This window comes from Pongo abelii, chromosome 1 (assembly GCF_028885655.2).
Source record: "Pongo abelii isolate AG06213 chromosome 1, NHGRI_mPonAbe1-v2.0_pri, whole genome shotgun sequence".
NCBI classification, from domain to species: domain Eukaryota; kingdom Metazoa; phylum Chordata; class Mammalia; order Primates; family Hominidae; genus Pongo; species Pongo abelii.
Window position 1 is genome coordinate 192091192 of NC_071985.2, and position 27753 is coordinate 192118944.

The following is a 27753-nucleotide window of genomic DNA, read 5'->3' on the forward strand; positions in this document are numbered from 1 at the left end:
CTTTGACATGTGGGAAACTGAGGTGCAGAAGTAGATGCAAGCTGGTGGCAGAGCGGAAACTTGCTGTCAGTGGACGCAGCCTACAACCAGGCTGGTGGGAATCCAGGATGTCCTTCTGAGTCCTGAGGGAGAAGGGGCAGCTTCACCTTTCTCATGCGCCTCGTGCACAAATACTAAACCTGGGATTCTTGCACTGACCCCGGCCTGGGGTGCCTGTCACAGGCTGAGTGTGGACCTCAGGGAGCCCAGCCCTGCCCCTCTGTAAACACAGACTGAAACACACAGCTCTAGTCTAACCCTGTCATTTACTCACCAAGAAACAGAGGGCCAGAGAAGGAATGGAGCTGGCTCAAGGCCACAGGGCATGAGAAAGCTAGAACAAGGCTGCTTATGTCCCAGACTGGGGTTCTCACTCTATTGCTGTCCTCGTTCACCATGCTGCCACTCAACAGTATTGACCTGGCTGGTGGGTCATGGCTGGGGCAGGGCTCTCCCCATGGGCAGGCCACAGGACCTTCAAACCCACCTGGTGGTCAGCCCAGAGGATCCGTGTGCCTCCATTTGGGGGAACACAGCCTCTAGACCTGGGCTCCCACACTGCCCCACCTAAGATCGCAACTAGTATGTGTCCCTTGTTTTTTCCTTCTTAGTTTGCAGGGTACATGTTTTATGCTAATTTTTTAATATAAAAAATTTAAACTTTACAAATCACAACCAGCAGCAGCAGCATGGCAGCCTCACCAGTTGACATCCCCAGTATCATTAGCACCACCATCCCCCAAAGTCATCGTCATCTCCAGCATCAGGGTATGACTGTACCCTGCCCACCAATCCCCACCCCTTAAGCAGTCATGACTCCCTAACCCTTCATAAATGTCCCTGACATGGCCCAAGAATCAAGCAGAAATGGTCCTCTTCCACCATCCACATTTCATTTCTCACTCCCCCCTCGTCCCTCCCTCACTATGCCCATGCTCATTCCAGGATCATATGACCTAAAGCCCTCCCAAATCTTTATCCCTCCCTGTTCCTAAGAGCCCTGGGCCTAGCCTGTCCTGCAGAAACTGCGGGCTGGGCTTTGGCCCTGGAGTCTTCACTGGGGCAGGCAGCCAGCAAAGGGAGCCGGGAGGAGAAGGAGGGGTGAGTGGCCCCCTCCTCAGGCTTGGTGCCCCACCCACCCAGCCGGCGGCCTGTCTGCCTTCCTGAGCTCATTAACTGCAGGTCACCGTTCAGCAGGAAAGACAAGGTGTGGGTTCTGCGGGCATTCATTAGCCGTGAGAGGAACAGTGTGTGTGAAATTAGCAGTCACCTGAGGACCTCGATAATTTCATAATTAGGAGGCCTAATGGCTCCAGCTCTGGATGCCAAATGACTTAACCCCTCGCCTGCTGGGCCCCCAACCCCCAGCCCAAGGCTGCAGGGGAGGGCCTGTAGTGCCCTCTCTTCTCCAGTCCCCCTCCCTAGGGCCCAATAATGTTTATTTCTGCCTCCCCAGTGCCCAGCACAAAGGCTGGCACAGAGGGGGCATAAAACCAAAGTTCATGGAGTGAATGAATGAATTAATGGATGAATGAATGAGCAAGTGTCTGAATGGGGAAAATGTTCCAGCCCCTGCTGCAGGTGCTCAGGGGAGGAAAGCTTTGGAAAGGGGTGTGGAATGGCTCTGCATCTGCATGAGCAAGTATGCAGCTATGCACATGCTGGTCTGTGTGTGCATGTGCACATCGAAGCCACACACATGTAGGTGTATGATGTCTGCTTCTAAGAACCTTTCCTGGGTCCATGTTCAAGCTCTGTGAACACACTCATTCTGCTGCCTCCTCTCTGAGAACAGGGGATGCTCTGTCATGGGGCCCAAGAGCCTCCCTTGATGCCATCCTCTCCTGGCACCACCTCAATAATGGTGACTCCAGAATTTCTATATGGGGGCATTCTTTGGGGGAGAAAGGCATTCTAAGGCGCTCACCTTGAACCTGTATAGCAAGTGCATTGCTTTTACCAAGACTGAATGTTTACTTGGGAGTCTGGGGTACTGGTGCTAATAAGAGTGCTGAAATCACACCCTTTAGCATAGGGGGAGCTGGTCAAGGAAGCCTCCAAAGACCCCCCTCACCCCGCCACCTTTCTCAGCCTGGCCCCCCTCCTCCCAACCTTCCTCTGGTCCTTTGGAGGTGAAGGATGAGGTGGAGGGGTGGGGTCCTTGGGGCTCCAGGCTAGTGCAGGCCTTCCCCAGTTTGGGACAATTGATTCTGAGCCTCCCTGACCCAGCCTCACTGTAGAGAGAAGGAGGTGAGTGGTGTGAGAGGGGAGGTCTATAAAGAAATAGGGAGGAGAGGAGGTGTGGGGAGAACAATAAAGGAATATCAAGGGAAAGAATGGAGGGGAAGGGGAAGAAAGGGGAGGAGGAGAAAGGATAGGAAGGAGGTGAGAGAGAAGAGAGAAGACGGGAGGGGAAGGGAGAGGAGGAGAGGCAGGGAGGCTGAAAGCATTATCAGCACTTAAAAAGCCAGCGGCTCAGTTCTTCTTTGGCACAAATAATGGCTTTTTATGAATAAATCATGTGTCAGACGCCTCCCAGGGAGTGGGCATAGAGGGGAGCGCGTCTGCTGGGCTCCAAAGCTGATGGGGAAGAGCCAGTTGCAGCCCCCCAGCCACAGGGGTGTTGCCCCCTTTCTCCTGATGGGGCCCAGCAGGACAGAAGCTGTGTCTGGAATGATCCCTGGCCTGAGCCAGGCAGAGCTCAGTCAGAGCTCTGAGGTGGTCCCACTCCTCCCTGCTCATAAGCTGGGCTGGATCCCAGGGTCTGGATGTCCCTCTGCTCCCCTCCCCTCTGACAGACAGCAGAGCAGCCCAGAAGACGCTCCTGGCAGGGGAACACCAGTGCTGATGCTCCCGGAGAGAGCTTTGTGCCAAGACAGGCAGGCAAGCCCAGAGAGGAGGGTGTGCATGGCACATGTGGGGACAGAGACAGCACCTCACACAGGCATGGACTGCACAGCCCCGGCACTTGTGTGGGCACACTTGGAGGCAGATCCACTGTCATTCCCACCACACACACACACACACACACACTCACGCCCAGCCATGTGCACACTCGGCAGGGAGAACCTCAAGCACCAACCCACCTGCCCCGCAGCACACTCACTAACCCCTAACACACACACAGACACACACACACAGGCCCACACAGACAGACACATATGGGACTACATGGAAACACACAGCCCTGCACACACACACCAGCGGCCCACCCTCCGTCAGCCTAGGGTGGGGGCAGTTCTGCAGCCCATATGGAGCCCACACCCAGCTGGGCTATCTCAGAGGCTGGCTGTGGGGTGGGGCTGGGGCATCTGTCCCAGGGGAGGGGCCATCAGCCTCTATGTGCTCCCCACTTGGCAGGGACACCCGCCATACCAGGTTGGGTCTCAGCCCCAACTCAGAGCCCAGAATCTGTGCGGATTCTACTGGCTCTGAGTTCCTCTGCTCCTCTGCTCTCAGCCACCTCATCAGAGAGGCAGTGGGGGCTGCATGAGAGCCTGGGTGTTGGAGGTACACACTCAGGGGCTCTGGCCCTTGCCAATAGTGTGACCTCAGACAATAATTCCTATCTTATTTGCTCCTCAAAACAAATGTGTGAAACAGGTGCCACTGCCCCATCTTCCAGACCAAGAAAGTGAGGCTCCAGAAGGCAAGAACATTGGGTATTCCTTTCTAGGACACCGTCCCCAATTCCCTGGGGTCCTGCTTTTGCTTCTCTTCTCCTCTCAGCCAGTGGGTCCCTTCTGTGCCAAGATGTTCATCAAAGCAGACTTGGACTTCCTGCTCTTCCAACTCTGCAATCCTCCCCCTCCCAAGCCATTTCCAACCCCTCAGTGACACCTTCTGTGCTCCTGATTCTTGACCTCCCTTTCCAGCCCAGACACCTTCTGGGCTCTGACCCCACTATGCAAGTGGACACCTCAGGGCCACTATGTTGCCCAGTGCCACAGAATGTCATTTCACGCAGTGTGTATGCTCCTGAACATCCCTCCCTCTGCTCCAAATCCCAAAGATTCTCATGAACTGTAGCTCAAATGAGCACATCAATTTCCCTAGGGCTCCTCCTGCTTTGGTGTGCCCCATCTCAAGGAATGGCCCTGTCTCCCCAGATACCCAAACAAAAACCAAGCATCAATTGATGCCTCCCTGTCCTTCATCCCCCAGGTCCAATCCCCAACCAAGTCCCCAGTGACACCATATCCAAAGTAGATGTGAACTCATCCTTTCCCTTTCAGCCCCGCTGTCCTCCCCCATCCCTTGGTTTGAACCACATCAGCACCTCTGGCTGGGCCACACTGTCCCTCTTCCACTGTTGAACCCTCTGGCCCATTAGCCTACCTGCCATCAGTAATCTGTCCCTCTCTGAACTTTAGCCACACTCAACTGCTTTTGGTTCTGGAATCCACACACCTCTTGACTCTGGGCCTTTGAACATGCTATTTCATCTAAATCCCCTTCCCAATGCCAATTCCTCCTACCAAGCTTAGCTGAAGCAGCACCAGTCCAGGCACCTTCCCTGACTCAAGTCCAAGATGAGTGCTGCCCCATCATTCATTCCCACGACAGCCCCCAGCTCCTCCTCCGATCAGCACAGCTTTGATCTATAATCGCCTATTTGCTGGTCTGTTCTCCCCAGGAGCCTCTAAGTTCCTTAAGGGTAGAGACTGTGTCTGTGTGGCTCTAGGGCAGCCCCAATGCTTGGTATAAGAACTTAACAGGTGCTCACCGAATCTTCCTGGAATGAACGAGTGCAGGACCCGCGCTGAACACTTTCCATACCTTTCCTCGTGCCTGACAGAAGTTCATGAGATGGACGCTACTATCCCATGGTGTAGTCCAGGAAGACAAGGCTTCAGAAGTTGAAAATTTGCCCGAGGTCACACAGCTGGCAAATTGTAGGAAACGGATTCCAACAGCAGTCTGTGCACCTCAAAGAGTTCTCTTTTCACCATCTCTACCCTCCTTCCCAAGTCATTTTCTCTCTCTGACCTTGTTTTCTCATCTGTACAATGGGAACAAAAATCGTGCCCAATACAGAGCCTGGCACTAAAGGTTCTCAGTAAATATTTGTGCATCCTCTCCCAATCTCTGAGGCTTATTTAGGACGCATTTTCCTGGGCCAAAACTTCGTGTATGCACATGTTCACAGAAACAGGTGCAGAGCTCGACGAAGCACATCTTCAGCACGGGGGACTCAGTAGGCGCTTAACCAATATGTGCCGGGCAGAGGAGCATTAGTTTAGCAAAGGCTGACGAGTACCAGACACAAAGCCACAATAGTGACTCAGGCACAGGAACCCTTCCCCTGCCCCAAGTTCCCTGTCAATTATCCTCCACCACCACTCCCCTCCCTCTAGCCCAAGGCGCGGGAAATATTTAAAACAATTTTATTCATGAAAATATGCTGTACAATGCACTCTACACAGCCTTGACACGGCACACACGCACACGCACACTCTGACGGCACGGCCACGGTACACTGCCTACGATACGCGCCGGGGACGCCGCGCCCACCGCCCGTCCCGGCCGGACACTTATAAATATGGGAGAAGGGCCAGAACTGGCGCGGAGAAAGGGGCGTCGGGGTTGGGGGTGGACGGGGCTGGGCCCCCTGGAGAAGCTGAGACCAGTACCGGGGGGTTGGGGCGGTTGAAGAGAGGGACTGACTCCGACGGGGGAGGGGAGAAGCGAGGGCCGGCAGGGATGGGAGGGGGAGACTGAACTGTGGGGGTGGCGGTCGTCGGAGGGCGATTTGGGGGTGGAGGGCTGCTCAGGGTGGATGGATATAGGTAGGTGTGAGTTTTCAGCAGTGTTGCTGGCTTCGGGTGGGTGAGACTAAGACCAGTGGGAAAGTGTGTCAAGTGGGAATCAGATCCGTGTTTGGGGTGGGCGCGGGGTCACGGCTAGCGCTCCGCAAACGAAACTGAAGATTTGTAAACGCTCACTGGCCCATCTCCTAGTTGGCTTCCCCGACCACCGTCCACACCAGGCGGCCCACCCCGCTCCTCCCTACTCCCAGCCAGCCTGGAATTCAGCCTCCTCTCCCAGGCTTCCTGCCCAGGAGAAGGGGGTAGATCTCAGGAGTGTGGGCAGGGGCAGTGGGGTGCCCCGGCCCCTCCCTCCCCTTCCCCGGCGGCCGGCCTCCGAGGGGGGTCCCTAGCTGGGCTGGGGCCGCCTCCTGGGGAGCTAGAGTCGGGGGCGGGGACCCAGGAATCGGGATGGGAAGACAGAGGCCCCTTGGGGACGGGACGGGGCGCCCGGGAGCGGGAGGCGGCCCTCAGCCCGGCACCCAGCTCTGGTTGGGGGGCGGGGCCCCGACCAGGCCCGGCGGCGGCGGAGGCAGGGCCGAATCGAAGTTGAAGTCCATTTCGTCGCTGTCCATGAAGTCGTTGAGGATGATGGACTCCACGTCGCACTCGAGGCTCCCGCTGAACATGTCGAGGTCCAGGTCGGCCGGGAAGCGGTCGGGCGCGGCGCCCAGCGGGCCGGCGGCCGCGTAGGGCCCCGGCAGCGCGTCCAGCAGGAGGCCGCCGGGCGGGCCCCCGAAGGCGGCGGCGTGGCCCGGCGGTGCCAGGCCCGCGGCGCCCGCCTCGCCGGGCAGCGTCATAAGGCTGATGGGGTGGGCTAAGGCACTGCGCGAGGGCGCGGGCGGCGCGTACGGGGCCGCCCCCTTGCCGGGGTAGGCGGCGGCTGCGCCCGCCAGCGCCAGCTCCCCCGGCGCACCCAGCACCGGGCCGGGCCTGGGCGCGGGCGGCGGCGGCGGCAGCAGCGCGGGCAGCGCCCCGGGGCGGAAGGGCGCCGCCGCCGCCGGCGCGAAGCTGGCCTGCTTGTTCTCCTGGATGGTCTGCATGGGCAGGCGGCGCAGAGCGCCCATCGCCGGCGGCCCGAAGCCCCCGCCCCCGCCGTAGGCGCCGCCCTTGCAGCCGCCGAAGTAGGCGGGCGTCCCGGCGCGGGCCCGCGGCCCGTACGCGTCCTGCGCGCCGTCCAGCAGGCCCTCGGGCAGCCCCGCGCCGCCGCCGCCGTGCAGGCCCAGTGGGCCTCCCAGCTCGGCCAGGCGGGGCAGCTCACCCGGACAGCGCGCGCCCAGCCCCGGCGACAGCGCGCTGGCGGGGCTTGGGTACATGAGCGGCGACGATGGCGCCAGGGCCTCCAGGGCCTCGTCGTCCTCCAGCTCGGCCGCCTCCCCGAGCAGGGGTCTCCCGCCGCCGCGGAAGTCGGCCCAAGCCTCGTAGTCGTCGCTGGCGTGCGAGGCGGGACTGGCGGCCCACTTGGCTGCGGCAGGCACCGGCCCCGGGGCGGGCGCGCTCGGGGAGCTGTCGTCCGGGCTTCGCTCGGGCGCCTGCAGCTGCTTCTTCTTGCTCGCCTTGCCCTTGATGCGCAGGAACTTGGCCCCGTTGTCCATGGACACGGCCCTGCGCCGCGGGGTCTTGCCTGTCTTTCCGCCCTCGGGGTTCAGCATCCACCACGAACTCTTGCCGGTGCCCTCGTTCTGCACGCGGATGAAACGGGTGTGCAGCGACAGGTTGTGCCGGATGGAGTTCTGTGGCCAGAGACAAGGACGCGGGTGGGAGTCGGGGAGTGAGGAGGCCATGGGGAAAGAGGGGACGTGATGGAAAGAAGAGGGGGAGGATAAGAGAGTGTAGAAGGAGAAGGGAGATAGGGATGAAGATGAGGTAAGGGGGTTGGGAGAGGGAGGGGACAGGTGTAAGTACCGGGTTGGACAAACTCAGAGTACCCACCCTCTGCCCCAGAACTGCACCCCCATCCCTCCCCACTCCCACACAGAGACTGCCCAGAGGGTGGGGGCCACAGCTTTGGGCCTAGCCTTTCCCTGGGGGCATGGCCAACCCTGTGGGCTACTCTGAGCCTGTGGGGGGCCTGCAGCAGGGAGCAGGACCCCCTCTCCCCAGCTCAGCCAAGCCCCACGCGGGGCTAACGAGGCTGCCAGGGCCCCCAGCAGATTACGTAAGGGCTTATGCCGCCGCGGCTCATTTGTCCGCCCCCCTCCCTCCCCAGCCTGGCATGGCGCCAGGAGCCCGAAAACCCAGGGCTCCAGAAATCAATCTCGCGGTGACTGATTAAGCCCTGTTTAGAACTAATTGCTCTTTCGTGTGTGGGGAGAATAAATTACCTGCTTTAATTTCGTGTCTTTAAAATGCAACTGCAGGTAGAGAAGACTGTTAACCCTTTGCTGGGAGGGCCTGGCCAGGGGAAACAGAGTAGGCTGGGGGTCCCCAAGGTGGGTCCAGGCCTGAGACTTTTCGGAGGTATCACCCCAACTCCTCTTAGCTGCTGTGAACTCCGCAGAGGGCTTGGATTCCAGCAGGCCCCTCAAAAGACATTCTTTTGCCACAGAGACCTCAGCCTTCACCCTCTTCAGTGCCCGCCTTCAGGCCAGCCCAGCTCTCCTGCCTGCCCTTTGGGCTGCACCCTGCCCTCCTCTCCTGACCCACCTGCCTGCCCTCCAAGCCCCTTCCTGGTGGAGTCTTCTCAAAATCCCCACAGTGTGTGGCAAAGTCCCCATTCACACACCAGAAGACCTAGGCTCAGAGAGAGGAATGGCTTGCCCAAGGTGGCCTTTTCTGCTGTCCCTCGGTTCCTCCCTGGGCTTCACCTCTGCCATCTCTCCATACATCCTCTTTTTAATTCTGCTGTGCCAGTCTCCGGTGCTCCCCATGTCACTGCCTGCTTTTGCCAGGCCTGTTCTGAGGACAGAGGAAGGCAGGAAGTCCACTGGCCCCACTGGAATCTGGAGTAGAACTTCTGCTGGGCCTGCCGCACCCCACCTCTGGGGCCTCCCACCTGGTGGCCTCAACCTCCGGGTCCAGGTACTGCTATGGAAACAGCAGGGGCTTGGGTATCAGAGGGCGGGACAGGATGCCTGGCTCTTTGGCTGCCTAGCTATGTGACCATGGGGTGTTTACTCAGTTTCTGTGAGCCTCAGTGAACTACTCTGAGAAAGTGGGCTACATTCAGTAACTACCTCTTAAGGCTGTAAAATCATTACATGTGCATGAATAAGTGTTTGCACACCAGGTTCTTATAAACGTTGGTTATATCCTCACTCTGGCCAGAAGCTCTCACCCCTTAGGTCCCCCAACAGACCTGCTCTGTTTCCATCTCTTTAACATCATGCCTTGTGTGCAACTGTGCTGGGCACCAACAACTCTGGGAAGCTGGCATTCTCCAATTTCATACACTGGGGACCAGAGGCCCAGAGGCATGATGTAACTTCCCATGGCCCCACAGCTAGGCAACGATGCCAGGTACCACTCCAGCTCTGCCCAGCTCAGGGACCTGCTCTTAACCTGTGAATCCACCCAGCCACACTCACAGCCATTGCTCTGTGAGGCTCTCCCTCCTGCCTCCTTCCCACCAGTCTCCGGGAGGAGGGGTCCTTCCTGCTGCCCGGGGTACCCTCCCACCCCTCACCCCCAGCTCCAGGCACTGACCTGACTCCTCAGGGCCCCAGACTGCCTGTCTCTGGCACTTTCTGGCCTTTGAAGGCAACAGCTGGGACTTGCCAGCCTTGCCCTGCCTGGTTCTCCTGAGACCCTGAGGGGAGGGGAGCTGGGCCCCCAGGGAGCAGTGCTCCCTCAAGTAGATACCCCCTTCCTGTTCCCACCCCTGCACCTGGCTCCCCAGCCCCTCCCCAACACCTGTGTTCAGGCTCCTAGGAGGCCTCAGTTCTCCTCCCCCATAGGACTGTCTGGCTTACAAGAGGCTCCAACTCCCACCTCCCCATTTCTCCAGCTGGAGGTCACTCAGGCAACACCTCTTTATCAATGTCATTATGTCCTGGAGGAAGGACAGTACCAGGTACCAGCACCTAGCAAGCACTTGCCCATTCAGCCCTGGGCACTCTAAGTACTTTATCTAATGTAATCATTAGATGAACTCCATACAAGTCCGGGATTGTGATCCCTATCTCATAACCAGAGAGTGAGGCTCAGAGATGTTAAGTGAGTTGCCAAGGTCACACAGCTTAAGTGCTGTGCCAGGTATTGATTTCAGTTTGGTGTTTTGTTTTGTTTTTTGTTTTGTTGAGACAGGGTTTCACTCTAGCCCAGACTGGAGTACAGTGGCACGATCTCGGCTCACTGCAACCTCCACCTCCCAGACTCAAGTGATGCTCCTGCCTCAGCCTCCCAAGTAGCTGGAATTACAGGTGTGTGCCACTGCCACCCGGCTAATTTTTGTATTTTTAGTAGAGATGGGGTTTCACCATGTTGACCAGACTGGTCTTGAACTCCTGACCTCAGATGACCCCCCTGCCTCGGCCTCCCAAATTGCTGGGATTACAGGTTGGTCTTATTCTAAGTCTAAAGGACATCACATTCTGCCATGGAAGACAGAAACAGGTCTGAGAATCCCAAAGAATCTTAGGAAGCGAGTATTCCAGTGCTCCTCAAACTTTCCAAGTAAACCATCCCTGGAAGCTGGCAGCAGGGGAAGTCTGGGGGAATGTTGCACAGGTCAAAATTTCCTGCAAGTCTCAGCTTTCTTTTTAGAATTCCAGGAGATTTTGCATATACTTCATAATCCACCCACATTTTCTTTATACACGTTATTCACATGTTTTAGAATTACCGCCAAGACAAGCTCCAGGCCTCTGAAGGTTTGCATCCTTCCCTGCTCTGTCCCAGATCCAGCCAGGTACCCCTGGAGCTCAGGCTTCAGCCTGAAACCATGGCTGGCCCAACCCATGGGGAAGAAAGGAGTTGCCCAAGGCTGTCCAAGACCTGGTGGCAGAGCAGGGATGTGAGCCCAGGCCTCCCGACCCCCAGCCCAGTGTTCCTCCCACTCTACCAAGCCTGACCTAGATGAAGTTTCTCCTTCTTTGGGGGCCTCAGTGTCCTGAACTATAAACTAAGGAGATGGGCAAGTTGTACTCTGGGGACCTTTTCAGTTTGACACTGAAAATCCTTAGAACCATTCAGCCCAGAGGTTTTCAAACATTTTTCTTAAATAGTGGAACTCTTCCTGTAAATGAGATTTAGGGCAAAACTTAAGCGTTACACACTCAAGCCAACGGGGGTGGGGACAGGAGTACCTGGATCCCTATGCACTCAGCACCCTTTTTCACAGAAAATGAAGCTCCTGGGGAGGATTCTGCAGGCAGATGGATGGGGTCGTCGAGGCACAGAGGGATGCCATGCCTTGCTCAGGGTCAGACAAGGTGGCTCAGAGCTGAGCAAGGACCTAGGCCTCTGACTGCTGAGCTGGGCTCTGAACCAGGTGTGCTCCAGGGCTGTGCCCCATGAGAGAAGCTCAGGCCCTGCAGCCCAGTCTGGCTCCTCAGGGCCCAGCCACCTGGTACCAATCAGAGCTCCCTGCCAGATCCAGTGGCAAGCACTGATCACAGCTCTGGCTCACACCACAAGGCCTCCTGGGAGGCCAGAGGCCATGGAGGAGGTGAAAGAGGTAGAGGAGGGAGATGCCTCTGCCAGGCAGCAGTAACCAGGGCTCCCTCTTAGAGTCGCCTAGCAACCTACCACCACAGCCACAGCCCTGGCATGCCCGGGCTCCCCTGGTGCCCAGAGCTGGGCCCAGCTTCTGGGGCCTCATGCCTCCCACACCTACATCCAGACCTGGAGCATGTTGCTAGGGGAGTCAGGACCTGCCTGATTCAGGGCCCGAGGGAGACCATCTGGGGGCAGAGGGAAAGGACAGTGGGTTATATGTCATGCCTACCCCATTCTCCCTCAGAACCTGGGCCAGGGAGCCCAGCACCCCAGGGATTTCCCCACCAGGGAGGAGGCTAGAGTAGGGCAAAGTACATCAGCTGTAGCGTTAGAACGGGATTCCAGTTTCAGCCCCATCACCCGTGAGTGCTATGACCCTGGGGCAATATGCTTTCAAGCTCCATTCCTCAAATGGCTCCCTGCTCCCTCCCTCACCTCCTTATAGCACTCCACGCAGCAGCCAGGGTGACCCTTCAAATAACCGAGATCACGTCCATTCCTGCCCAGATCCCTCCGACACCCTCCATCTCATTCACAGTGAGGAACAAAGGCCTTGCCATGGCCCACAAGACCCACGGTGATCATGCAGGTACCCTGCTCCATCCCTCCCTCCCATCCTCAAACCTGCCAGGCACCGTCCCACCTGCCCCCAGATATCCACAGAGATCGCTCCTCTCCTTCCAGTCTTTGTTCAGATGTCATCTTTTGGAACGGGGCCCATCCTGACCTCTCTTAAAAACTGTTCCTCTTCCCTGGAATTTCTTGGCCCCCTGATCCTGCTCTATGTTTTTGTAAAGCATTTTCACATTCTAAATTAATACATTATTTATCCTATCTTTATATTAGAATATAAGCTTCATGAGGGCAGTGATTTTTATCCTTTTTTAAACTGTACCTCATGTGTTTGGTACATACTAGACACTTAAATGTTTGTCAAATGAATGAATGGATGAATGAATAAGAGAAAGTGTGTATGTGCAAGGAGGAGTAATACTGTGTTGTAGGGAAATAGACTGGGCAGAGTGGCTGGCACATAATAGGGGCTTTTCCAAACCGGGCAAAAGAAGACACAGGCAGGATGAGAAGCAGGCAGTGGGGTGAGAATGTCTGCAGCAGTCTGACCCACTGAGGGGTGCCAGGGAGAGGGGTAGGGCATCCGTTGGGGGTGAAGGAGAGGTCCCAGGGTGCACAGTGCAGCTGCCTGCCCTCCCCAGCCCCCCACCCTGCTCCCCAGAGAGACTTGGATAACCCAGGGCTGGCACACACCGAGGTCTCCCCTGGGCCAGAAGACACTCCAGGAGCCCCAGTGGGAACAGAATAACCTCGTCCTTGCTGATGGTGCCTCCCTCATGGACAGGGTCTGATCCATTTGGTGGTGGCAGCTCATCTATCCAGCAGGACACCCTCATCTATTCCCAGGATGCCCTTCACCCGTGAGCAGTAATGCATTCACCTGACAGCACAACCCCATTTATCCAGCACACCAGTCCCATTTATCCAGCAAGTACAACGTCATTTGCTAACAGCACTCCATTCACCTGACGGGCCCCCTCATTTATCCAGCAGGACACCCTCATTTATCCTCTGAGTCGGACACTGTCCTTCCTCCTGTGGTGTGGCTGTGTTCTCTGACGGAGCAAGCTGACTGATCCAGCAGGACGTCACCTCTACTACAAGTACACTTCATCCCCTGACAGTACAACCTCATTTATCTAATAATGCAGCCTTACCTTGCCTCCAAGTACCACCTCATTCCCTGACAGTACAACCTCGTTTATCTTCCGGTACAACCTCATTTCTTCTCCCAACACAGCTTCATTCTCCGACAGCTCAACCTCATCTAATCTTACGCCTCCAGCCAGGGCCTGCCAGATCTCTGGGAGCCAAAGGAGAGTGTAGAGAAAAGAGAGGTCCCCTCATTTGCTGTCCCCCACCTACAAGGGCTGCCTGGTGCTATAACCATCCAATTTCTCCAGGCCCAGAAGGGGCCATGGACTTTGAGTTCTAGGCTGCTTGACCAAGCCAGAACTCCACTATTGCCCTGCCTCCTTTTCTGTCCCCACTATGGCTACAGAGGGCCCACAGGATGGATTCTTGGACATGGACTCATGGTTGCTATACCATCTTCTTATTTATTTATAGCCAGGTTCGTTCATTCTTTCTTTTCTTTCTTTCTTGCCAGGGTATTTATTTATTTATTTATTTATTTAGAGCCAGGGCCTCCCTCTGTCACCCAGGCTGGAGTGCAGTGGTGCAATTATAGCTCACGGTACCCTTGACCTCCTGGGCTCAAGTGATCCTCCCGCCCTACCCTCCCGAGCAGCTGGGACCACAGGTGTGCGCCACCACACTCGGCTAATTTTTATATTTTTTGTAGAGAGGAGGTTTTCTTATGTTGCCCACGTTGGTCTCGAACTCCTGACCTCAAGTGATCTTCCCGCCTTGGCCTCCCAAAGTGCTGGGATTACAGGTGTGAGCCAACTTGCCTGGCCATCTCTGTGCCATCTTCTTCTGATCCTGGGCAGTGGGACTAGGGGAAGTTACCTTTTCTGGGGCACATTTAGTGGTGTGCTGGCAAATGTTTAACCACCAGCTCTTCTGGAAGTTAAAAAAAAAAAAACCCCACCTGATCTGATTTGTAGCTGTTGCTGCTTTCTGTGGTATGGATACTCACATCATAGCCAATTTTAAACTGCCACATGACGTCACTGAGTGCAGAATTGGGAAGAAGTGTGCACGATCAGCCCTCATGAGCCAGTGCAAGCCAGCTCTCGCACACCACTGGCATGTGCTTCAAATGCTGAAGCCAGAGAAGGGCAGCACCTACTACATGCCCAACATAGGCTAGGCTCCTTTAATCCTGATAACCATCCTGTGAGTAGGTACTGCGATTTTATGAAGCGGGCAAACTGAAGCTCAGGTGGGTTAAATGACTCCTGAGGCCACAAAGCTGGGAAATCATGGAGCCAGGCTTGGGTCTTAGGGCTGCTGGATTCCAAAGCCAGAGCTCTTCCCACACCTACCCCTAATGTGGCAGGGGACACTCTGCTGTCCACTCCAGTGGCCACCTCCACCTTGACGCTCAAGCCCAAGCTCTCCTAGCTTTCATCAGAGACAGGAGACAAGGACTTTGCCCCCACCTACCACCAACCCTGTGCTACCTCCTGGCCTCCCTGGTATCTGGGGTCTTTCAGGATCCAAGGGCGGCCCTGGGTCTTGTGTCCACCCATCACAGCCCAAGCCCAAGGTCAGGTGTGGATGCCTGTCCAGGTTGCATCACAGTCAAAGGCTCAGCCCAGCCCCTCCCTCAGGAGACTGACCCTGACTACCTGATGGGGAAAATGACCCAGCACCTGTTACTGCAGTGACCTTCTGTGGGGCTGTGGTGAGGGCTCTGATCCCCTCTATGATTCCCATTTCCTCCTTCCCTCCTGGCCTGCCTTCCTGCATATGGAGAGGTCAAAGACAGGGGACTGAATCCCAACTTCATCCATGTGACAGTGGGCCTCCACTATAACGGAGATAACAATCCCAGCATCCACAGGGACATATGGGACCTAGATGAGACCTCACATGTCAAGAATGTCATCCCATCCCTGTCTCAGAGCCCCAGGAGCCTCCTCATCCTACCCCTTGCCCCCACCCAACTCTGGGGCCCCAGCCTGGCCTAGGAACACACACCTGTGTCAGACAGAGCCACAGACACCCTGAGAGTCACTTGCCCTGCCATCTGGGGTGAAGTTCAGGTTCTCAGTCCAGGCCTCTTCCTGGCAAAAGAGGTGACCTGGATGATGCCAGGGACCCGAGGCCATGTGCAAATCCTCGGCACTAGGGTCTGCAGTGGAGAAGGGATAGAAGAGCAGGTGGGGGCCATGAGACACAGATGTCTCCAGGTGAGTGGTCTCAGGATCAGCAGTGGATCCCAGAGTGGGCAGCCTGGGGCCAGGAGGAACCAATATCCACAGGAAGGCATGAGGCTCTGGCACCCCCCAGAGAAAGCAGAGCCCACACACCCAGGCTCGGCAGCAAATAAACCACCAACGAAAGTCCAACCTCACACTGCTCCAATGCACATTCATCCTTGTCACCCGCGGGCTTGGGTCCAAACCCAGGCTGATACTAAAGAGCCCTCTGATGTCCTCCAGCCTCATCGCCCCCTTCCCTTAGGGCCATCTGGGCCTTCAGCCACCTCGGATGCCCCCATCCCTGTGCCTTTGCACACTATTCCCTTTACTCTTGTCCCTTTCTCTGCTCTATCAGTTCCTGTTCCTCCATCAAGGCTAGCTCTGTGGCACCTTCCTCATCCCCTATGCAAGCCCCAAAGATAGATGCTCCCACCTCAGGGCTCCTGCAGAGATCTAACAGCAAACCAGAGCAAAGTGGTGTCTGAGCCAGCCTCCCTACTCAAACTTTGTGGGGCAATCCTTGGCTCAAGAGAAGTCAAGAGATAGGATGGAGCCCTCAGTAGCCACAAGCTGCTCATGCCTGGCATTTCTGTGTAGTTTCTGTTCAGCAAAATCTCAGGCCAGAGCTCCAAGGCTTGCCCACCCTCTACCAGGGTCCTGTCTGACCCTTCTCCCCGCTGCTTTCTCCTGCAGCTCCTGCTGCCTCTGCCACCTCCCTACTTGTCCTCAGTACTTCCTGCCTCCTTGGGAAAGTGAGGCAGTGAGTGGGGAAGGACTGCTGCTTCTGAGACATTGACCACATGCCATACCCTGTGCTGCCACTTGAAAATTATCTCATTGAATTTTTGTAACAACCCTCTGGTTGGTTTATTGTCCCCATTTTACAGGTGAGAAACTGAGGCTCCAAGAGACAAACTGACTTGCCCAGGGTCGCATAGTGTAAGTGGTGGTGCAGGAATTTACACCCAGGGCCCTTGCTCTTTCTCCTGCCCTGAGAGACCTCCAGAGAGGAGCCAAAGCCAAGCAGAAGCTCCAGAGTGAGCCTGCGGTAGGGGCAAGGGGACTCTCCGTACTAGTTCAGCAACCCCTTCACAGACCCTCCTTCATTCAGGATTAAAAAGAACTCCTAAATGCAAAGCATTCAGACTTTTCCATCTCCCCTCTCAGTCTGAGCCCCTCCCTCCCTCTGCGGGCAGCACTTCCCCACTCCCCTGCCCCAGGTCCTGGGAGCAGCTGCAGTGACCTCACCCAGCCCTGCCCTGAGCCCAGCTCTGGGGAAGGCCCAGCAGCTGTGCCCCAGCCCTGCAGGCTGGCTCCTGGGGGAGAAAGAGGAAGAGTGGGCATGGTGCCAAGAGAACCATCTGCTCTCCCAGGGGCACGGCCACCCGCACAGACACTGGCCTTGCCCCCAGGGGCTGCCCTTGGTCCCCATGCCAAGGGGCTCCAGGAGCCCAGGGCAGCCCACCCAGACTGGGGCACCAGCCCTCATCTGCCATCTGTCTTCTCCTAGAGACTGAGAGGTCCTTGCAGGACATGTTGGAGCACTCAAATGTCCACTGGAAAATGAACAAGTGATCAGAGTAAGCCCTAGGGGCAGAGGCCAGAGGCCAGGGTAGGGTGTGCTGAGCACTGCCTCCCCCAGCCCCGGCCCCAGCCTTGTCCGGCTAAGAGCCCTCAATCCCTTCCCGGGGCCCTCCATCTCAGCACATCTGTTCAGCTGGCAGGTGCCTCAGGAAGAGGGCAAGCCCCTTCCCCCAGGGCCCCAGCTCAGGTTACAAGAGGAGGAGGAGGAGGCCAGCTGAGGACAGAGGGAGGGGACAGGAGAGAGAAGGAAGAGGCCTCACAGCTTCCCAGAGTGTTAGGGGAGGGGAACTCAGAGCCAAAGAGGGAAGGGCCATGCCCAAGGTCGCACAGCTTGCCAGTGGGGCAAAGAGGAGCCAATGTCCAGGGGCAGGGCAGTCCTGGGTTCAAGGGTGACCTTGAACAAGACATGTCCTTCATCTGTGAAAATGGGGTGCCTAAAACCTGCCCTGCTTGTCATCCAAGGCTATGGGGAAGGCTCTGGAGGCTAGAAAGCAGCGGGCCCAACTAAGGGCAGGAGGGAGCTTGGACATCCTGAATATCTGACACCTCAGTCTCAGGGACAAGAAAGGGAAGCATTAGAGGAAGGACCCTATTATTATCCTATTTTATAGAGGAAGAAACTGAGGCTCAGTTGCCCAAGGCTACGCAGAGGGTAAGTAGGGCTAGGCTCTGCCTGCCTGTTTGCCTCCAAGACTCCTAACCATACAGCTTGGCCTCACCTAAGGGATTCTCAAGGCACCAAGGGGTGCTGCCTATGCCAGGCCTGGCATCTGGGACTCTTTGGGCCTCTGCCTTATCTCAGGCTCATTTTCTCCCCTGGACCCCAGTAGCAGGCCCACACTGGGCGCCTGGGCCAGCCTCTCCCTCCTGTCTACTCCCCACAGCACCCTTGAGTGACCTCTGCCCATGTCATTCCCATGGATAATTCGCAGTGAGAAGCCCAGAGCCTGGGATGCTGCTCTTCAAGGCCACTCACTTGCTTTCCCAGTTTCAACACCTGCTGGGCCCCACATAAGCACAGCCAGACCCTCAGCGGCTCCCCACACAGTCCTGAGGCCTTGACCCTCTTTGTCTGCTTTGTCTCCCTTCCCGTCTTCTACCTCCAAACACTCAGCTCATTATCTGGCCTTCCATCATGACCCTGAGCAGGTTTTACCCTGCATCAGAGTCAGTGTCCTCATATTATCTCCCTAGCTTGACCCCTGCAGGCTGGGATCTCAAGGTCAAGGAGCTAGTCCAGTCCCCACCCAGCAGCCCTGCATAATAGGTACCCAGTGGATGTAGCCCTGGATCACAGGGAATGGAGGGAGCTGCCTCAGCCCTGGGGGCTGCAGACCAGGGGAACATCAGGCTGGTCTGCCCCCACCCTCAGGGTGCTCTCTATCTGCGAATGGGAGCCAGGGACCCTAGGGCCATTCCACAGGCCAGAAGCCTGAGGGCCAAACTCCAAGGGATAGCAGAGAGACAATGACTGGGAGGGGGAAGGGGCAGAGGGAAGGAAGGTCAGAGCCCTGGGCTAGGGTGGAGTTAGTCCTGGAGAGTTTCGTTTCTGCCATTTAGAGTAGGGTACTGTTCAAGCTGCTTACTTTTCTCATTCTTTGTTTCCTCACCTGCAAAATGGGGAAAGTAACCCTACCAGCTTCACAGGGTTGCTGGGAAATTAAATGAAAGAATGTACGTAATGGCACGTGGCAGGTTGAATCCTGAGCTGGAATAGTTCAGTGTGGCTAGGGCAAGGGTCAGAAGATGGGAGGGTGACTGGAGAGGTTGACTAGGGCTGGTGGCCAGGCCTTGAGTGTCCTACTAAGGCCCCCCAGGACTGGATTAAGCAGCTATACACATGCCCCTCTTCTCTCCCTCTTCTCTGCTCTCTGAGAGCAGGGGCTGTGACTTTTTGTTTGTTTGTTTTTTGTTTTTGAGACGGAGTCTCGCTCCGTCGCCCAGGCTGGAGTGTAGTGGCGCAATCTCGGCTCACTGCAAGCTCCACCTCCCGGGTTCACGCCATTCTCCTGCCTCAGCCTCCCCAGTAGCTGGGACTACAGGCGCCTGCCACCATGCCGGGCTAATTTTTTTGTATTTTTAGTAGAGATGGGGTTTCACTGTGTTAGCCAGGATGGTCTCGATCTCCTGACCTCGTGATCCGCCCGCCTCGGCCTCCCAAAGTGCTGGGATTACAAGCGTGAGCCACCGCGCCCGGCCGTGACTTTTAGTTTCTTCATCATTCCAGTTCCAGAGAGGCTTCCTGAGTATTTACAACCACACAGACTCTGGCCTTGTCCCCAGGGGCTGCCCTGGGCTCTCTGTCCCCTTGCCAAGGGACTGCTGGAGACCAGGGCAGCCCTTGCTCCCTCCTGCAGCAAAAGCTCCTAGTAGCAAAGCATATCAGCCCTGGCTGTGGCTCCATTCTCTTCATCCATGTCCTATACAGTGTGATTTCTAAGCCATGGGGTGGCTGCATGATGCTGACGTGGTGGCCCAGTCCCTGGGTGCTGACTGCATGGGGTTCAGAACTCTGGAGGACCCAAAAGGAGTGAGGAAGAGGGGCGTAGCCTCAACCTGGGTAGCCTGCTTGGAGAAGAAGCTGGTCCACGCTGGGAGGAAGAGGCAGGGGGACAGGCAGGAGGCCAAGAAGCCACCCTCTAAGGCATCGGTTCAGAATGACCTGTCACCAGCCATACACAGATTCCAGCGCCCATGCTGATATGAAGGATCTGAGCTGGGGACTGGAAGCCTGTGTTGTCAGAAAGCTTCTAGGTGACTCTAATCATCAGCCAGGTTTGCAAACAACTAAGGACTTGAGGCAGGAATTCTCAATCAGAAGTGTTGGGTTCCAGCATCACCTGGAAGGTAGGGCTTTGTTCAAACCACCCAAGACCCCGCCTAGTTTCTAAGGGGTATCCAGAGGGATCAGCCAAGGAGAATCAATAGGTGCCTTGGTGACCGTGTGACAACGGCAGTGGGGTGTGGGTTGAGAATTCCAGTGTCAGGTGTGAAGGTGGAGATGCCAGGGCGACCTGAGATCAGAGGAAGCAGGAAAAGTGGGAGGAAGGGCAGGGCCTGGACAAGGTGGGCTGAGGGCCTATGGGTCCCAGCAGAGCAGTTTGGGTACTTGGTTGACTTCCAGTTGAACCATGGAGCCCAGGAGGGTTCTGGAGCAGGAGAGCCTGGGGGCAGGAAGGCTGGCTGGCGTGTGGAGCTGACAGCACCAGCATGGGGAGATGCAGAAATGTGGCAGAGACAGACGGGTCTGCGGCTAAATCCAGGCTCCGCCTGTCCCAGCTATGCTGCCTTGGCCAAATGACCTCATTTTTCTGGGCCTCCATTTCCTCAACTGCAAAATGGGGTTATTAATGTATACCTAGCGGGATCCAGGGAAGATGAAATGAGAGAATTTATGTGAACTGCCCAACTGACTGCCTAGCACCCAGACATTAATTCTCTTACCTCTCTTTCTCCTTTCCATAAGAAGCACCCCCACTTAGAGACCAGAAAGGTTTCTCTCTGCAAAGAGGGAGGCCCTTGGGGGAGGGTGTGGGAGGCCCCTCCCCCACACGCCACCTGGCCCCCCTCCCACCTCCACATATGGGTTGGGGGGTGGGGAGAGGCAGCAAACAGCCAAACCCTCCCAAACAGGAGTTGGTTTCTATGGTAACCAGGGTGCCAGGAGAAGGGGGGTACTCCAGATCCAGCTGTCCCCCTGAGAACCCTACCCAGGCCCCAGAGCCTGAGCTCATGCCCACCCAACACCCTGAACCCCCATCTGCCTGCTCTGGGGGCCAGCTGGAACTGCCATAAACACCCCTTTCATTGTACCTAGAGCATATCTGCCACCTGGGTACTGCCACAGACAGGACAGGCATCTTTAAACAGGAGTCCCAAGTTCAAGTCCACCCACACCCGTACTCATATGTGTCCACCTGGGAGAAGTCCTCTCAGTACTATGTGCCCTCTTTCCAATGAACCCCTCATGGCTCCTAGAACCAGTGGGCTTGTAAGTTACGGCACTGAACCAGTAAGAGACTGAGTTAAGGCCCTCTGGACACAGATGAGAACACTGAGAACCAGAATGGGAGAGAGCTTTGCTCCAGCTCACACATGCAATGGATCAGGTTCCCTACAGGTAGGTGTTCTGTCCAGCCCCTCACCTACTCCTGACTCCACAGCTGACTCCAAATGACACCAAAGGGCTGGACTAGGAAACCCTGTGTGATGCTGAAAGGGGATGGGGTACTGCTGGGGAGAAGGAAATAAGTCCTAAAAGCTTTAAGACTCATCTAGCAGCCAGGCATGGTGGCTCATGCCACGATGTAATCCCAGCACTTTGGGAGGCTGAGGCAGGTGGATCCTTTGAACCCAGAAGTTCAAGACCAGCCTGGACAACATAGGGAGGACCCCTGTCTCTACAAAAACACCTTTTTTAAATTAGCCCCGGTGGGATGGCCTGTGCCCATGGTCCTAGTCACTCAGGAAGCCTAGGTGGGAGGATCACTTGAGCCCAGGAGGTTGAGGCTGCAGTGATCTCTGCCACTGCACCCCAGCCTGGGTGACAGAGTGAGACCTTGTCTCAGAAAAAAAAAAAAAAAAAAAAAAAGACTTGTCTAGCAACAGCATGGGCAATCCCGAGACGGCGAGTTTCCAGTCGCTGGGAGTGTGTCAGAGTGTTGAGCTGGGGAGGAGTCAGGGGTGCGGAGACTGGGTTCCAGGGCTCTCTAGCTCTTTGGAGAACCCAAGTCTGATTTGAACGTGAGGGAGCAGGCACCAATGCATAGGCAGGCCCAGCCCCACCCTCTCCTGTTTCCCAGGCACCCCCCACTCCCGGTAAACGGGAGTTGGGAAGGGGATCTAGTGAGTCTGCTGGGACGTAAGGGAAACTGAGGTGAGGAAGGGGCTCCCCCTGCTGTAGCTGATGCACCCACATCCCACCCAGTACTTGACTACCCCTCAACCCCTACAAGTCACAGATAGGACCCCATGTGGTGGTCACCACTAGCTGCCACTCAAAAGACAGGGAAGGTAGGCGGCAGGGAACAAGCCCTGAAGCCTTTCAGAGTCCAAAACAAGCCCTTCCCTCCAGCCCCTGCCCCACCTCAATCCTACCCAATGGCACAGAAAAAGCTCGAGCTTGGGGTCCAATTCCCAGGTCCACTACTTCACAGGTAGCGACCTCAGGGAAAGTCACTTCCCCACCTGGAACACAGGGGTGCCAGCCCGCCTGGGTGGCGATGAGGGTCTGATGGGAGTGCTCTGGACCGGCGGGCGCCTCTGTCCCGGCCCCCTCAGCCCTCCGCCCCTCTGGCAGGGCCTCTCCAGTTCCTCAACCTCCCTGCTCCCTCTAGTCAGTCCCTTGGCTGGAGCCCTCGGGGCGTGCAGAGAGGGGGCCCCCCAGACCCGCGGAAACTGGGGGCTGGGGGCGCTGAACTTTCGAACCCGCAAACCCCCCCGCGCCGTTCATTACCTTAACGCGAGTTAAAAATAACCGTCTCATCTCTTTAAATTAGTCTGTCTGCAATTACCGCCTGGCACGGCGCTGCCCGCCATCGTCCCGCTGGAGCGGCGCCAGGTGGCAGGCGGGGCCCTCACCCTGTCTGTCGGTCTGTCTGCCTCCAGGCCCCCTCCTCTCCCGCCGCGTGGCTGCCCCAGGGGCCTCCCTGAGCCCCGCCTCCTCAGCTCCCTAAGTTGCGCGGGGTGTGGCGGGGGCGGCCGCAGTGGGGCCGGAAGGGAGCGAGGGGGTCCGCGGGGAGCAGAGCGGGGTGGGGGGGGCTGGGCACGGCGGCGGGGGAGGGGCGCCGGGAGGCCCGGGAAGCCGGAAGGGCCCGAAGCGCGCCAGCGCTCGTGGGTGGGTGTGAGCAGGTGGCCGTGGGAGTCTGCCGGGCGTGCCAGCAACTGTGCCAGGAGCGGCTGGCACGGGCTTGTGCCCAGGAGGCGGGCAGCTGCCAGCCCCCCGCTCATGCAGTAAGGGGGGTGAGGACACCCCCCAACCGGGGCTCACACCGCCTCCTCCCGCACCCCCATCAGCCCTTGGGGCTGGGGATCCCCGGAGGACAAAGGAGGAGGAGGGAGCCCTGCTGGAGCAGGCTGGGGGGAGAGGAAGGGGGTGGCTTCAGCTGACAGCCACTGCTCAGGGCTGTAGCAGGACCCTGCCCCCAGCCTCTCAGATGAGTCCCTCTCTTCCAGCCCCACCCCACCTGGAACTTCCTGGGCCAGATGGGGGTGGTGCCACCTCTCCTGATCCCACCTCTCATCAGCCAGGCTGCCGCAGCCCCTGGGAGAGAAGGGAAGTTCCCATCCAGTGTGCTCCTTCTGGGGACAGGAATGGGAGGCGCCCAGGCCTGGCCTGGGAGCTCCCAATGGAGCTGGCAGCCAGGAAACACAAAAGCAGGCAGAACAACTCCAGGGGCGCTAAGTGGAAGGTGTGCCAGAACTCAGAGCAGCCTGAAAGGCTTCCCAGAGGAGTCCAGGGCCAAGGGAAAGTGAGACTGGAGCATCTGAGAGAAAGTAGGAGGCTCTACCTGGATATTCACAGTCTTGGGACACTGTAGAGGGACCGCCCATCCAAGCCCCCATCCTAGGCCTGGAGGGGAACACGACCAGCCCCTTTGGTTGGGTTCCCAGCAATGAGCCCAGCCTCTCTAGGCCTCAGCATGGTCTGGGTGTCCCCAAGCCTGCTGCTGGTCTTGTCTTCTCCAATTCCTGTCCTGCACCACTCAGCTACCTCCCTGCATCACAGATGTGACCACAGGGATAAGGCCAAGCATGTCATCCCTTCCTGATCTGGCCCATTCCACCCTTCCCATGCCACCTCCCTGTCTTGCCTGGACACCCTTGGTTTGACTCTGGCACACCCAAACTGTCCCCCAATCAAGCATGCACAATTTCACCTCCCTGCCTTTGGGAATGCAGTCAATACTTCCTGGAAGACTATTTCCCAAATTCTCCCCTCCCCAATGAAGGCAGTGCAGACCAAGTGCCACCTCCTCTGTGAGGACCTCCCTGGCTCCCCCAGGGTATCTAACTCCCCTTCCCCTAATCCCTACCCCCATCCCCAGCCTTTCCTATCTACAAAACACAAGCCTGGGTGTGGAACTGGCTAAGTCCTGATTATTCTGAAATAGATCCAATTAATGCCTTCTCCTTTGGTCCCCTGCCCCATCTAACACAGGGTTTGGTATACCCCAGGGATTCAATTCCAGTATATTTGTAGGGGAGGGGAATGAGGAGAGAACACTGGGCCCTAGCCCCAGGCCTGGCACCTGAGGTGTTCTGTCTGTCAACCTGAGCCTGGCTGGGAGCTGGGACGGCTCTTTCACCAGGCCTCTGGAGGAAATGACTGGGAATGGGGAAGGGCACCGTGCAGGAAGCTCCAGGAATAAGTGGGGAAGTAGGCTCGCTGGGGAGCTGGGTAGAGGGTGAGGTGGAAGGGGACAGCATCAGGCCGGCCCCTTTCCAGTGCCTGGGTGGTCTCTGTCAAAACCTAGGTCAGGAGCCCACGCCTGAGGCTCCCTCTCCAACACCCAGCCCATGACTGGGGAGCCCAGGCACAGGGAGAATCGGTGTGTCCCTAGCAGTGTGGTGCAGTGGAAACCGCATCCAATGGGCAGGCGGGAGGCCTGGGCCCTCATCCAAGGCCTGCTGCTCAGTGATGCCGTGGCAAGACTCCTATCCCCTTCCAGGGCCTCAGTCTCACCGTCTGAGAAATGAACTCATAGGTCTAAACTATCTCCAAGCATATTCTCAATCATGTTTTAGGATTTATACCTGCCCATATTCAAAGCCTTCAATGTGTCCCTACCACCCACCCCCCCCCCCAACCCCCGCCAGCAGGACACTGTTCCAGAGGCACTTGGGGACCCTGGAGGGAGACACATGTAGGCTGGATTCCAGCTTTCCCATCTACTAACTGTGTGACCAGTTCACTCCTAAATACGGGCCTCAGGGCCTTCCTTGTACTTGGGGCCAATGCCGGCTTTGGGGACCCTGGAGGGAGACCACTTGGTCACAGTAAAACCACCTCAGGGACTGTTGAGAGCATTAAAGGCAGATGTGTGAAGGTGCCTCTCACAGTGCTTGGCCCCAAGACCTTCAATGAACTGCAGTTCTCTGCTGACTTCCAGCCTCACATTCCCTCTTCCCATCTTTCCCCATGCTGCCTGATGCAGCAAGCCCAGCTGGAGCTACACCTCCTGCAAGAAGCCCTCCCAGCCACTCTGGCCCAATGTACTGTCCCCTGCCTCAGCATCCTGCACCATCCACTCAGTTCCCTACTCTTTCACTAGACACACACTGGTGGCTTCTTGGTGTCAAGACTGTATGCTGGGTGCTGTGGGCACAGAATGGCTCTGACACTGCCACTGTCTTCCAAAAGCAGGGTAGAGAGGGGAAATGAGACAGAACACAAATGACTAAAACCTGCTACCAGCAGGGAGAGGGCCAGAGAAGGGGGAGTCCTAAGCTAGCTAAAAAGGGTTAGGGAAGGCTCCCTGGAGGAGGCATCTGAACTCTGTACCCTTGAGGACAGTGAATACATCTACAGGGAGGAGTAAGCCAGGGCATGGGGAGTGCAGGACACACTTGGGGGAAATGTGTTCTGGTGGGGGTTGAGTCCAAGGGGATGGGAGAGGGGATGCGGAAAGAGACCCAGGTCTACTCCTCCAGCCTGTGTTCCTGCCCCACAGTGGCCGGTGAGGGACAGAAGCTGCCAGCACTAACCCTGAGAGCCATGGGCTCCCAGGTCAGGATACCCTGGCTCTACAATGCTGCCCTTGGGTATCTAGAGCTGTTCATGCCCACAAGTCTCCCCTCCTCCACTGGCACACCTCCTTCCTCTGACCCAGCTTGCAGGCACCACAGGGCACAGCCCCCTCCCTTGACATAGGCATGCCTCCCTCACAGAGGCCACCCCTCCCATAGGGAGGCTGACAGCTCGCCTCCTAGGCACAGGAGGGGTCTCCAGCCTCCTCTTCCCCAATGGCCAGGGGAGGAGCTGGGTCGAGAGGCCACAATCCAAGCAAGCCCCTGTCCCCTCCTAAGATGGCTCCCCCCTTTCCACTGGCTGGCACTGAGGCCTCCCTGGGGTACCCTGCCCCTCCCCCAGCCCCTAAATGGATCTGGGCTCCGACAGCCAGGGAAGTGGGAAAAAGCATCCTGGGTGGGTACGGACAGATCCCCAGCTCTCAACACCCTGTCCTCACACCAGCAGGGGCCATCACCAGTGACCCCCATCGTAAGGGGGGCAGCAGCCACCCCATGGAGAACTCAGATCTCAGGTCACCTGCCGAGTTCCCCACTCCAGGCTGGTTGGTGCCCTAGGGTGAACTCTGGCACCACAAGAAGAACTGTGGGCCCATGGTCACACTCCTCACCCTGGGGACAGCTCCAGGAAGCGCAATGATAGAGATTTGGGAGGGAAAGCCAGCATTGGCCCCAAGTCATTATTCCAGCGCTCTAAGAATGGTGTTCTGGTGGAAAGGGTAAAACAAGAGTCACACAAAGCAGACTTGGGGGAGGAGGGGGAGGCTCCCGAATGTCCGCGGCCTGGGAATGGGTTCCTCTGCTATGCCCCCAAGGACCGGGTGGGGACGTGCCTCGGGGACGCCTCAAAGCGGCAGTCCCTTGTCACCCTACCAGACCTCCCACCCCGCATCCCTCCCCGCAAGGGAGCACGCACACAGCTGCTCCCAGTACGCCCCCGCCCGTCCGCTGGCCGGCCCCACGCCCTGGGCGCACACTCTGTGACCCCAGGGGGTGCCAAAGAGCCCTCCTCCTGACGGCCCGCCTGGAGCCCAGCACACCTAGCAGCCCTGAAAGCCCCAGTCGGCGTCCCCAGCCCCCTCCCCAGCCGGACGCCCCCACCTTCCAGCCGGCCGAGCTGTTGCTGTCGCCTTTATCCTTGAAGTAGGGCACGTAACGGACCATCCAGTCGTAGATCTGCGAGAGCGTGAGCCGCTTGTCCGGGGCGCTCTCGATGGCTTTGGTGATGAGGTCGGCGTAGGACAGGTTCCCCCACGCGTTCCGCCGAGAGCTCTTCGCTTTCCGCAGCGGTCCGACCTCCGCGCCCAGGGGCGGCGCTGGGGCCATCGCCGGGGCCGTGGCCCGGCGCTCCGGCCCGCAGTCCTCGGCGCCCTCGGCCACCCCTGCGCCCAGCGCTCTGTCCTCGTCGCCGGCCAAGTCAGGCTGCGGCAGGGGCCAGGTACACGAGCGCGGCCGGCTCTGCGGCGCGAAGTCCGGGTCCACGTCCACCTGATGCGCTCGCAGCTTCGCAGCCATGGTCCCGCCCGGCTCGGGCGAGGAGGGGAGGGAGGCTTCGCGGAGGGTGGGCGGGCGGCTCCGGGATCTGCACGCCCCGGGGAGGCCCGCGGGAGGGGTCCCTGGCGGCGCTGTCTCAGTCGCGGGGCGCCATGGGCCGAGGCGCGGAGGCAGGGGGCTGGACGCGCTGGGGAGCACGAAAGGAGGGAAAGACCGGGGCAGTGAGGGGGCGGCGGCCCGGGAGCCCAACGGGCACACACCTCGCCCAGCCCCGCTTCTAGCACCTGCCGCCTGCCTGCGCCTGCAGCCACCACCGCCACCGCCGCTGCCGCTGCTCCCCGGGCGCCGGCCCTGCGCACGGGCCCCGCTCTCCCGGGACGAGGCCGGATTGCACCATGCCGGAGCCCGAGCCGGTGCCGGAGCCCGCGCCGCCGCCGCCCGGTGAATGCCGCCGCCGCCGCCGCTCCGGCTCCAGCGCCAGCTCCCGCGCCTGCCGCGCTCAGCGCCGGCTGCACCTC

At 57.9% G+C, this 27753-nt stretch overlaps 1 protein-coding gene and 1 long non-coding RNA gene across 6 annotated transcripts; one reads left to right on the top strand and one right to left on the bottom strand.

Moving 5' to 3' along the window:
• FOXO6 (forkhead box O6) lies at positions 1-27753 on the bottom strand. Of its 2 annotated transcripts, XM_054537221.1 has the most exons (3): positions 26843-27753; positions 4766-7579; positions 1-122 (listed from the first exon to the last, which is right to left on the bottom strand). In XM_054537221.1, the coding sequence occupies exons 1-2, from the start codon at positions 27254-27256 to the stop codon at positions 6317-6319; spliced, it is 1677 nt and encodes a 558-aa protein (XP_054393196.1). In that variant the 5' UTR covers positions 27257-27753; the 3' UTR covers positions 1-122; positions 4766-6316. The 2 variants fall into 2 exon arrangements, with proteins under 2 accessions (XP_054393196.1, XP_024088830.2); XM_024233062.3 differs by lacking the exon at positions 1-122 and having other exon boundaries at positions 3475-7579; positions 26843-27693.
• On the top strand, positions 7419-17910 carry LOC129051412 (uncharacterized). Of its 4 annotated transcripts, XR_008515664.1 has the most exons (8): positions 7443-7561; positions 8395-8867; positions 10092-10207; positions 11950-12093; positions 13068-13180; positions 13579-13650; positions 13882-13974; positions 16297-16508. It is a non-coding gene; the product is annotated as an uncharacterized LOC129051412 (long non-coding RNA). The 4 variants fall into 4 exon arrangements; XR_008515661.1 differs by having other exon boundaries at positions 7419-7547; positions 8700-8867; positions 13068-13650; XR_008515662.1 differs by lacking the exon at positions 13579-13650 and having other exon boundaries at positions 16297-16543.